This window comes from Lithobates pipiens, unplaced genomic scaffold, assembly GCF_037356315.1.
Source record: "Lithobates pipiens isolate NorthernLeopardFrog02 unplaced genomic scaffold, aLitPip1_a1.2 Scaffold_16, whole genome shotgun sequence".
In the NCBI taxonomy this organism is placed as follows: domain Eukaryota; kingdom Metazoa; phylum Chordata; class Amphibia; order Anura; family Ranidae; genus Lithobates; species Lithobates pipiens.
Genome location: NW_027507748.1, coordinates 369,190,002 through 369,202,947, shown reverse-complemented (window position 1 = coordinate 369,202,947; position 12,946 = coordinate 369,190,002). Strand labels below are relative to the sequence as shown.

The following is a 12,946-nucleotide window of genomic DNA, read 5'->3' as shown; positions in this document are numbered from 1 at the left end:
TGGTGACACATGCTGCTACAACTCGGTGGGACGCATGCTGCTGCAATTTAGTGGGATGCACGCTGCTGCAATTTGGCAGTGACACATGCTGCTGCAATTTGGTGGGATGCATGCTGCTGCAATTGGCGGTTACACATGCTGCTGCAATTGGTGGTGACACATGCTGCTGCAATTGGTGGTGACACATGCTCCTGCAACTTAGTGGGACGCATGCTGCTGCAATTTGGTGGGACACATGCTGCTGCAATTGATGGTGACACATACTGCTGTAATTTGTGGTGACACATGCTGCTGCAATTGGTGGTAACACATGCTGCTGCAACTTGGTGGGACACGTGCTGCTGCAATTTGGTGGTGACACATGCTGCTGCAACTTGGTGGTACACATGCTGCTGCAATTTGGTGGGATGCATGCTGCTGCAATTGATGGTGATGCATGCTGCTGCAATTGATGGTGATGCGTGCTGCTGCAATTTGGTGGGACACATGCTGCTGCAAATGGTGGTGACACATGCTGCTGCAAATGGTGGTGACACATGCTGCTACAACTCGGTGGGACGCATGCTGCTGCAACTTGGTGGGACACATGTTGCTGCAACTTGGTGGGACACATGCTGCTGCAACTTGGTGGGACACATGCTGCTGCAATTTGGTGGGACATATGCTGCTGCAATTTAGTGGGGCGCATGCTGCTGCAATTGGTGGTGACACATGCTGCTACAACTCGGTGGGACGCATGCTGCTGCAATTTAGTGGGATGCACGCTGCTGCAATTTGGCAGTGACACATGCTGCTGCAACTTGGTGGGACACATGCTGCTGCAATTTGGTGGGACACATGCTGCTGCAGTTGATGGTAACACATGCTGCTGCAATTTGGAGGTGACACATGCTGCTGCAATTGGTGGTGACACATGCTGCTGCAATTGGTGGTGACACATGCTCCTGCAACTTGGTGGGACACATGTTGCTGCAATTGATGGTGACACATGCTGCTGTAATTTGTGGTGACACATGCTGCTGCAATTGGTGGTAACACATGCTGCTGCAACTTGGTGGGACACATGCTGCTGCAATTTTGTGGGACACATGCTGCTGCAATTGATGGTAACACATGCTGCTGCAATTTGGAGGTGACACATGCTGCTGCAACTTGGTGGGACGCATGCTGCTGCAATTTGGCAGTGACACATGCTGCTGCAATTTGGTGGGACGCATGCTGCTGCAATTGGTGGTGACACATGCTGCTACAATTCGGTGGGACGCATGCTGCTGCAACTTGGTGGGACACATGTTGCTGCAACTTGGTGGGACACATGCTGCTGCAACTTGGTGGGACACATGCTGCTGCAACTTGGTGGGACACATGTTGCTGCAACTTGGTGGGACACATGCTGCTGAAATTTGGTGGGACACATTTTGCTGAAATTTGGTGGGACACATGCTGCTGCAATTTGGTGGGACGCATGCTGCTGCAATTTGGTGGGAAACATGCTGCTGCAACTTGGTGATGACACATGCTGCTGCCACTTGGTGGGACACATGCTGCTGAAACTTGGTGGGACACATGCTGCTGCAACTTGGTGGGACGCATGCTGCTGCAATTTGGTGGGATGCATGCTGCTGCAATTTGGTGGGACACATGCTGCTACAACTCGGTGGGACGCATGCTGCTGCAATTTAGTGGGACGCATGCTGCTGCAATTTGGCGGTGACACATGCTGCTACAACTCGGTGGGACGCATGCTGCTGCAACTTTGTGGGACACATGTTGCTGCAACTTGGTGGGACACATGCTGCTGCAACTTGGTGGGACACATGCTGCTGAAATTTGGTGGGACACATGCTGATGCAATTGGTGGTGACACATGCTGCTACAACTCGGTGGGACGCATGCTGCTGCAATTTAGTGGGATGCATGCTGCTGCAATTTGGCGGTGACACATGCTGCTGTAACTTGGTGGGACACATGCTGCTGCAATTTGGTGGGACACATGCTGCTGCAGTTGATGGTAACACATGCTGCTGCAATTTGGAGGTGACACATGCTGCTGCAACTTGGTGGGAAGCATGCTGCTGCAATTTGGCAGTGACACATGCTGCTACAATTTGGTGGGATGCATGCTGCTGCAATTGGTGGTGACACATGCTGCTGCAATTGGTGGTGACACATGCTGCTGCAACTTGGTGGGATACATGCTGCTGCAACTTGGTGGGACACATGCTGCTGCAATTTTATGTGACACATGCTGCTGCAATTGATTGTGACACATGTTGCTGCAACTTGGTGGGGCGCATGCTGCTGCAGTTTGGTGGGACGTATGCTGCTGCAATTGATGGTGACACATGCTGCTGCAATTTGGTGGGACACATGCTGCTGCAACTTGGTGGGACGCATGCTGCTGCAATTGGTGGTAACACATGCTGCTGCAATTTGGAGGTGACACATGCTGCTGCAACTTGGTGGGACGCATGCTGCTGCAATTTGGCAGTGACACAGGCTGCTACAATTTGGTGGGATGCATGCTGCTGCAATTGGTGGTGACACATGCTGCTGAAATTTGGTGGGACACATGCTGCTGCAATTTGGTGGGATGCATCCTGCTGCACTTGGTGGTGACACATGCTGCTACAACTCGGTGGGACGCATGCTGCTGCAATTTAGAGGGATGCACGCTGCTGCAATTTGGCGGTGACACATGCTGCTGCAACTTGGTGGGACACATGCTGCTGCAATTTGGTGGGACACATACTGCTGCAATTGATGGTAACACATGCTGCTGCAATTTGGAGGTGACACATGCTGCTGCAACTTGGTGGGACGCATGCTGCTGCAATTTGGCAGTGACACATGCTGCTACAATTTGGTGGGATGCATGCTGTTGCAATTGGTGGTAACACATGCTGCTGGAATTGGTGTTGACACATGCTGCTGCAACTTGGTGGCATACATGCTGCTGCAATTTTATGTGACACATGCTACTGCAATTGATTGTAACACATGTTGCTGCAACTTGGTGGGGTGCATGCTGCTGCAATTTGGTGGGACGCATGCTGCTGCAATTGATGGTGACACATGCTGCTGCAACTTGGTGGGACGCATGCTGCTGCAATTAGGCAGTGACACATGCTGCTGCAATTTGGTGGGATGCATGCTGCTGCAATTGGCGGTTACACATGCTGCTGCAATTGGTGGTGACACATGCTGCTGCAATTGGTGGTGACACATGCTCCTGCAACTTAGTGGGACGCATGCTGCTGCAATTTGGTGGGACGCATGCTGCTGCAATTGATGGTGACACATACTGCTGTAATTTGTGGTGACACATGCTGCTGCAATTGGTGGTAACACATGCTGCTGCAACTTGGTGGGACACGTGCTGCTGCAATTTGGTGGTGACACATGCTGCTGCAACTTGGTGGTACACATGCTGCTGCAATTTGGTGGGATGCATGCTGCTGCAATTGATGGTGATGCATGCTGCTGCAATTGATGGTGATGCGTGCTGCTGCAATTTGGTGGGACACATGCTGCTGCAAATGGTGGTGACACATGCTGCTGCAAATGGTGGTGACACATGCTGCTACAACTCGGTGGGACGCATGCTGCTGCAACTTGGTGGGACACATGTTGCTGCAACTTGGTGGGACACATGCTGCTGCAATTTGGTGGGATATATGCTGCTGCAATTTAGTGGGGCGCATGCTGCTGCAATTGGTGGTGACACATGCTGCTACAACTCGGTGGGACGCATGCTGTTGCAATTTAGTGGGATGCACGCTGCTGCAATTTGGCAGTGACACATGCTGCTGCAACTTGGTGGGACACATGCTGCTGCAATTTGGTGGGACACATGCTGCTGCAGTTGATGGTAACACATGCTGCTGCAATTTGGAGGTGACACATGCTGCTGCAACTTGGTGGGACGCATGCTGCTGCAATTTGGCAGTGACACATGCTGCTACAATTTGGTGGGACGCATGCTGCTGCAATTGGTGGTGACACATGCTGCTGCAATTGGTGGTGACACATGCTGCTGCAGCTTGGTGGGATACATGCTGATGCAACTTGGTGGGACACATGCTGCTGCAATTTGATGGGACACATGCTGCTACAATTGATTGTGACACATGTTGCTGCAACTTGGTGGGACGCATGCTGCTGCAATTTGATGGGACGCATGCTGCTGCAATTAGGCAGTGACACATGCTGCTGCAATTTGGTGGGATGCATGCTGCTGCAATTGGCGGTGACACATGCTGCTGCAATTGGTGGTGACACATGCTGCTGCAGTTTGGGGGTGACACATGCTACTGCAATTTGGTGGGACACATGCTGCTGCAATTGGTGGTGATACATGCTGCCGCAACTTGGTGGGACGCATGCTGCTGCAATTTGGCGGTGACACATGCTGCTGCAACTTGGTGGGACACACGATGCGTCAATTTGGTGGGACGCATGCTTCTGCAATTGATGGTGACACATGCTGCTGCAATTGATGGTGACACATGCTGCAGCAATTTGGTGGGACACATGCTGCAGCAATTTGGTGGGACACATGCTGCTGCAATTGATGGTGACTTATGCTGCTGTAATTTGTGGTGACACATGCTGCTGCATTTGGTGGTGACACATGCTGCTGCAACTTGGTGGGACACATGCTGCTGCAATTTGGTGGTGACACATGCTGCTGCAACTTGGTGGGATGCATGCTGCTGCAATTTGGTGGGACGCATGCTGCTGCAATTGATAGTGACACATGCTGCTGCAATTGATGGTGACACGTGCTGTTGCAATTTGGTGGTGACACATGCTGCTGCAATTGAGGGTGACACATGCTGCTACAATTTGGTGGTGACACATGCTGCTGAAATTTTGTGGTGACACATGCTGCTGCAATTGATGGTGACACATGCTGCTGCAACTGATGGTGACACAGGCTGCTGCAATTTGGTGGGACACAGGCTGCATTTAGTGGGACACAGGCTGCATGTAAGGAGGGACTCCACTGGGGGCACCTAATGTAAGGACAGACTCCGCTGGGGACACCTGATGGCATCTGGTGGCAGGCAACGTGGCTAGTGACACGCTCAGGGCTCATACTGATTCTGCATTATGGAGAGTTGAATGATTTCATTTTATATTTCAATGTTATAATAGAAATAATGCGCTTCAATCATCCTGACACCATAGCAACCATGGTGCCGGGATGATTGAAGTGCTAACCCCAGGTGTTTGGAATATCTTTATCTGCTGATTGTTAAATTTTCTAGAATACACATATTTCTATTGTTGTGTAGGATCTGGGCCTGCTATCCCTCCATCCCTCTCCCTCGTTCATCTCAGACACTAACCACACCACCTTAGAGCCACACACACTATTTAGCTGAAACCATACCCATGTTGCCAAGTGGGAGGGGTCAGAACGAAGGGCGGGGTCTGGCACCCCCCCATCCTAAAACTTCACCAGCCGCCACTGAATAAAGAATATATTTTTTCCCTGGAAATCCACATAACATCTTTAGGACTTAAAAATTATTTAGTGCACATTAAGACTAAGGATAGACCTGTTCTCTACACTATCTGACAGGATTACCAGTCTTCTACTTAAACCATGCACAATGGCTTGAGTATATTCCGAATTAGAACTAAAAGATGGTTGGGGGGGTGGGGAATATCAACCTTAAAAGAGAGAAGACTGCTTTCTCCACAGATCACTAGGATTTTGAGACTGCTTTCTACACCACCTGATAGCATTACCATCTACTACAAATATTTGAGTAACAAATCATTTGCTCCCCTATAATTAAAGTGGAACTTTAGGCTAGAAAATGAAAATGGGCAGGTAGACAGGATTTTTAATGCAGAAGAGACAAGCTTCCTTTCTTCTGCATTAGAGCTGCTTACCTGCCTTTCCGCCTGTCAGAAAAGCCGAAATGTGCCCAGGTGCATAGTTATGCACAGACAGAGAATTCCTGTCAACTATACCCATTATGAGGAAAGCACGGCAGCGTGCATGCTTACCGCTAGATTGGCACCCAGTGCTGCACTAGGACCTTGCATTATGGTCTACAGCATTCTGCTACCTGTTTCTGTGTTTGATTTCTTGCTGCCGTTCTGATACGTCTGACCACGCTTGTACTTTGCTTAAACTGGCCCCTGGCTTGCTCTTCGACCACGTCTCTGCCTGATCCTTCTGCCTGTTTGTCTATCGTTGCCAACTCCAACCTGAACATGACTACTCTGACTACTACTCTACTCTCTCCACATCAGGCTCCATCACCAGGTACATGACACCGTCCCTGTACAGTAACCTGAGCAAGCACAGCTCACTGCACACATTTGGCAACGCCGAATCTGATGGAACTCCCGTACATACGCAGTAGTGTCATCATTTTGGCCCTGCCAATGGCAGCGGCTGGTGATTGGGACCTGGAAGCCGACTGCTCAATGATGTCAGTAGCCGGCAAGGAGTTGCAGAGATGATGCATCGCTGGACTTAGGGTGAGTATAGTTCAGCTTCAAAAAATTTAATTAACTCATGTATCTATATATATAGTCAATATAAAGAATAAGTATTTATATTTGTGATATGTGCAAATTGTTATGGCGCATTCATTCCCCAACATTTTTATCCATCTTTGAGAATTTATTTTATGGATACGTATGTTGGATGGATGGATGGAATGTTCCCCTTGATTGTAGGGAGACAGCATGGACTTTTACATTTAAATAATAACATGCACTTACTGTTTGTCTAGTGACTATTTACTCTTAATACAACAATGGCTAGGTGTTTCAAACCTGAAGAATAACATCCCATTTGCTCTGCTGTTTTTGTCCAAAGTTCCGACAGCCAGTTTTGTTTGTTTTTTTCCAGATTCTCAAATTCAGTTTTACTTATGCTTGGAGGATGCTTAAAATATGAGAAAAATAGAAATAATTGAACAGTAAAATAATATTACTATAATTTACTATAGTGTAAAAAAAAATGTACAAATGGATAGATAAGAAAAGATTAACTGAAAGCAATTTTCTCCAATCACTGACTCCTAGCCAACCTTAATGTTTCTTGTGGAAGCCTCTCAAGATGTGTTTAGTACCCACTGCTCTGGACACCTGCAGCATTACACATTTCCACAAGATGCATTTAAACAATCAGAGAGGATTTCAAAATATAATAAAATGTATTCAAATCTTAATCACTGTATTTTTCTTTTTAGCTCTATTATTCTTTAAAGCCTAATTCAGGCAACAGCTGTTTTCTTTTTGTTTTGTACCACTTTGGAAAAGGCATATAAACTCTAGGAGGTGTTTATTTGCAATATGTGTCCCAAATAGGGAGCTATTCCATACTTCTTGTCAGAACAAGAAGGAAAACGTGGAAGCAGGGCAGCCATCAGAAATTGTTGGGCCCCTTACACATCTTTAGGCCCAGGCCTCCCCCCTCCAGTCCTGACCGCAAACAATCCCCAGGGCTCTCCCACTGGCATTCCACCGAATCCGCACACTGGCCATCCCATGTCCTCCTCCTTTTCCATCCCATGTCCTCTTCGTCCTCCTGCAATCCCATCTCCTCTATCCCATGTCCTCCTCCTCCAGTCAAATGTCCTCCATCCCATTTCTTCCTCCTCCTCCTCAACTTCTATCTTCTCCTATGACAAAAGGGGAAGTGGAACAGGAAGGGAACAGGGGGACAGGTGGGGGGCAGTGGGTTAGGAGGGGGCAATATCACACGAGAAGAGCAGCTTGACAGGAGGAGGCAGCTGGATGAAAGGGGGGCAGTGGGACAGGTGGGCGAGGCAGCGGAACTGGAGGGGGAAGTGTCATGGGAGGAGGTCAGTGGGACAGGTGGGGGGCAACAGGACAGGAGGGGAAAATGTCATGGGAGGAGGTCAGTGGGACAGGTGGGGGGCAACAGGACAGGAGGGGAAAGTGTCATAGAAGGGGGCAGCAGGACAGGTGGGAGGGCAGTGGGAAAGGTGGAGGGACAGTGTCACAGATTATAGGGAGTGTCTCAGTTGGGGACAGAGGGGCAGGTGAGAGGCAATGTCGCAGGTGAGAGGCAGTGTCTCGGGTGGGAGGGAGTGTGACAGGTGGGAGGGAGTGTCACAGGTGGGAGGGAGTGTCACAGGTGGGAGGCAACGAGACAGGTGGGAGGGAGTGTCACTGGTGGGGGAAGTGGGATAGATGAGGGGCAGCGGGACAGCTAGGAGGCAGTGTCACAGGTGGGGGGAGTGGGACAGGTGGGGGGCAGTGTCACACACACCTAAGGAAGCACCAGTCTTCCCAGCTCTTACTTGTCTAGCAGTGGCAGGAGGGGTAGCTGAACCTGTGTCTCATCTCCACCAGTATCTCCAGCGGAAGCTGCAAGAAAGAGCGGGGGGGGGCTTCTCCATGCTAACCTCCTCCATGGGCACTAAACTGGCACCATCTGGCTTCACCCGCCCAGCACAGCCCAGCGCACACTGGTACCTGACCAGAGCGGAGCTTGCCGGACTGCAGTGGGCCCCGACCTGCATGCACAAAAAAGTGGGGGGCTCCTCCCCCCAGATGTTATCCTCCAATGAGCCCTCCAACCTTGCAGCTCACCTCACCCCACCCCGCACATCACCTGACAGCGGGCCCCGACCCGCACACATCGGATCCGCCCACCTCTCCAGCCTTTTCTGTATCCTGGCAGACGGTCTGCTCTAACGGCAGCTGCCTCCTGTTAAAGATGGCCTGAGTTGTGACCCATGGTCCGGGCCCCTTGGATACCTGGGCCCCTTACTTGTGTACTGGCAGTACCCCCCTGATGGCGGCCCTGCGTGGAAGTGATAGAAACTGTCAGATTGTGATCCTAGTGACAAGAAGTCACATAAAGTCCTCCATGTATTGTCCTGCTATCATAGGAACAGGTAGTGATATTGTTCCAGTAGCATTATGAATAGCAATTACAAACTCGACGGAATAACTTATTCTTTACAAGCCTATCCAAAACTAAAAAAAAAATTGTCTGAAATTGACTTTACTACTCAGTGTAGTTTACCACAACAACACTGATTCTAAGGGGCGCTGTACACATAGGATCTCTCCATAAAAGGCCTTGTCAGTTTGGGACATCACTTACACCTAGTGCAGAACCATACTATATGCACTATCCCCTGCATACTTGCATCATACCTTGAAGCCCAGGACAGTACTTTACCTGCTTTGGTTTATCTACCTCAAGCCTCTACCGTTAAGCCTTCATTGGTTGATTGGATATTTCCGGCTATTCCAGCGCCCCTCCTCTAATTCCCTATCTTCATTTTCTCTTGTTTTTATTCGTCTCCTTTTGGCCCTCTGCAGCCACACTAAGGTGGTGTTGGTTTGCCTCCCTTGGGAAGCTACCCCATACGGGCCCCGCCATTTGGTGGGATTGGAAGCAACATTTACTATAATTGGTTACGTCCTATTGCCCTGAAGAAGCCAATGTCTTGGCGAAATATGTAGGGAAGACTAGACCCATCACCATAACTGGCCTATATCATCTGGGCCATTAGTAAAAACTTTCCGTGTTTCCTTTTTTGATTGTTGCTTCCCACACAATATTTATTTGATTGTTATATATTGTAATACAATTTTTTATTTTAATACTAATTCTGATTGAGTTGTTTTGGCACCGCAATAATCCCCATCCCTTTTACTCGTTTACCACAACTTCCTTCACAGATGAACCCATATTTACATTCTAGGTGATTGCCAGAATGTTAAACCTCCCAATGGCTTCTCATTCCTCTGTCTGCAGCAATAAAATGTGTGTTTACTGTGTACATTTTACAATACGTTATCCTGTATGCATTGGGATACTTAAGGCATCTTCCCCAGCAGCAAAACGTAAGTAATACTGAAACCCTGAGGGGAGAGTTATCTACTGATGATCCAAAAAAAAGGCCAGATGAGATTAGGTCACACAATGTTACTATACAAGTTTGGATTTTATTTATCTTTAAAAGAAGAACCCATTTAAAGTGTTTGTCACCCCAGCACTTCATATTTCTGATATGTACCTGCTGTACTGTGTACTTGTATAAAAAAGTATCCGGTTCTCTTTGTATTGGTTCTTTTGTGTGAAATCCCTGATGGTGCCTCTGCTTTACCATTAAAAACTGACCACACTAAGCAGTAGAACACACCATTGTCAGTTGTTGTGCTGACAATGTGTTGAGTAACTGTGCTGGGAACATAACTTGCTTTCCTCCAATGATCAGACTTGTCCTGACATGCCCCCCTACACAGCCTTTCACTGGGAAGATCAATGTGCTGTTGCTGCTCCTCCCCAGCTTTTATGCAGTACAGAGGAAATGTGATCACTTATAAAAAAAAAAATGGAAAAAAATAAGTTGTTGATAATGTTTTTTTATATCTATACTCAAATGGTTTGCCTTTCATTTCTATTTTAAACTGAATGGATTGTTTACAATCACTTTAACCTCTTCCCGTCCGCCCTATAGCCGAATGACGGCTATAGAGCAGGCGCTTTCGTCCAGGAGGCCGTCCCTGGATGTCCTGTTGTTTACTTCTGCAATGCGCGCCGCCGTGGTCGCGCATCGGGGAAGTTGTGTCTGCCGTGTCCCCCGGAGACAGGCAAACACAGATCGCTGTAAACGGCCAATCACAGCGGCCGTTTACAGCGTGATCGGCATGTCCAATGTGAGATGATCTCATATGTAAACATATGAGATCATCTCTCAGCGCCGCTCTCCCTCCTCACACAGACAGCGTGTGAGAGGGGGAGATGAATGGCTGCAGCGGCCGTAAGTGTAAAAAAAAAAGTTAAAAAAAGTGCCATCCGCCCCAGTGCCATCCTGCCCCAGTGCCATCCTGCCCCAGTGCCATCCTGCCCCAGTGCCATCCACCCCAGTGCCATCCTGCCCCAGTGCCATCCACCCCAGTGCCATCCGCCCCAGTGCCATCCACCCCAGTGCTACCTGCCCCAGTGCCACCTGTTAGTGCTATCTGTCCCCAGTGCCACCTGTTAGTGCTATCTGTCCCCAGTGCCACCTGTTGTCAGTGCTATTTGTCCCCAGTGCCATCTGTCATCAGTGCCACGTATATAAGTGCCATCTGTCATCAGTGCCACGTGTCATCAGTGCCACATAGTGTCATCTGTCATCAGTGCCACATATTAGTGCCATCTGTCATCAGTGCCACATATCAGTGCCATTTGTCATCAGTGCCACCTGTCAGTGTCACGTGCCATCTGTTGTCAGCGTCACGTGTCATTAATGCCACTTATCAGTGCCATCTGTCATCAGTGTCACGCGTCATCGGTTCCACGTATTAGTGCCATCTGTCATCGGTGGCACGTATTAGTGCCACGTATTAGTGCCATCTGTCATCAGTGCCACGTATTAGTGCCATCTGTCATCAGTGTCACGTATTAGTGCCATCTGTCATCAGTGCCACGTATTAGTGCCACGTGCCATCGGTGCCACGTATAAGTGCCACGTATAAGTGCCATCTGTCATCAGTGCCACATATTAGTGCCATCTGTCATCAGTGCCACGTGTCATCAGTGCCACATATAAGTGTCATCATTGCCACGTATCAGTGCCATCTGTCATTAGTTCCACGTGTCATTGTCCTGGTGCTCCAAGGCCTTCAAAAGTGTAATAGGTAGTCAACAAGTTAGATGTGTAATTTATGCTCCTAGAACACCTGATGGCGCTCCCTGCATGTTGGGCCTCTCTATGTGGCCAGGCTGTGAAAAAGTCCCACACATGTGGTATTGTAATACTCAGGAGGAGTAGCAGAATTTTTTGGGGGGTGTCATTTGTGGTATAAACATGCCATGTGAGAAAGATAACCTATTACAATGACAATTTTGTGGAAAAAATAAAAAAAATGAAAAATCTTAATTTTGCAAAGAATTGTGGGAAAAAAATGGCAACATCAAAAAGCTCACCATGCCTCTTACTAAACACCTTGGAATGTCTACTTTCCAAAAAGGGGTCATTTGGGGGGTATTTGTACTTTCCTGACTTGTTCGGGTCACAAGAAGCGAGATAGGCCACCAGAACATCAGATGTGATCAATTTTGTGCGATTCGCACCACAGCTTGTAGACTCTATAACTTTCACAAAGACCAAATAATATCCACTAGTTTGGGTTATTTTTACCAAAGATATGTAGCAGTATAAATTGTGTCCAAAATTTATGAAGAAAAATTAAAAATTTGCATAATTCTGTCACAGAAACAAAGAAATACAGTGTATGCGTTTTTTTAAAAAATTTTCGGTCTTTTTCATTTATAGCGCAAAAAATAAAAACCCCAGAGGTGATCAAATACCACCAAAAGAAAGCTCTATTTGTGGAAAAAAAGGACAAAAAAATTATTTGGGTACAGTGTTGCATGACTGAGTAATTGTCATTCAAAGTGTGAGAGCACCGAAAGCTAAAAATTGGTCTGGGCATGAAGGGTGTTTAAGTGCCCAGTAAGCAAGTGGTTAAGCGCTCTAATTGTATTTAAAATGGCCACACAAGCCTATGATAAATTACAACTCTTCCAGTCCAATATACTGTATATGATGACCCTAGGGCCAATGTATATAACTAAAGTAAAAAATGTTTTTTTTTGTTTTGGATAGAGTGGAGGGACAGTAAAACACCTGCCAGGCTGGAAAAATGTGAAAACCTCTAGTTTGGGATTTTTAAAGCAATGAAATAATCATTTAGAAAAAGTTTCTATATAAAAGAAATTTTATTTTTAATATATGAGAATAAAAAATAAGTAGAACATTTTTTATTTTTATTCTATGTTAAAAATCTAATTTCTTATATATAGAAACTTTTTCCTAATTATTATTTCATTGCCTTAAAAATCCCAAAGTAGAGGTTTTCAAATTTTTCCTGGTATCATAGGGATGATGGCAATCACACACCTAGTCATGTGAGCTGTCTCATTTAACACTTGCCAGGC

At 47.5% G+C, this 12,946-nt stretch overlaps 1 protein-coding gene across 1 annotated transcript in view; it reads right to left on the bottom strand.

The window, feature by feature from the left end:
- Nucleotides 1-12,946, bottom strand: part of LOC143984157 (uncharacterized) — a 148,485-nt gene that overhangs the window by 69,223 nt on the left and 66,316 nt on the right. Inside the window, exon 4 of the mRNA XM_077484463.1 lies at nucleotides 6,805-6,916. Within this exon, the coding sequence (XP_077340589.1) occupies nucleotides 6,805-6,916 (112 nt within the window). The remainder of the gene's footprint in view (nucleotides 1-6,804; nucleotides 6,917-12,946) is intronic.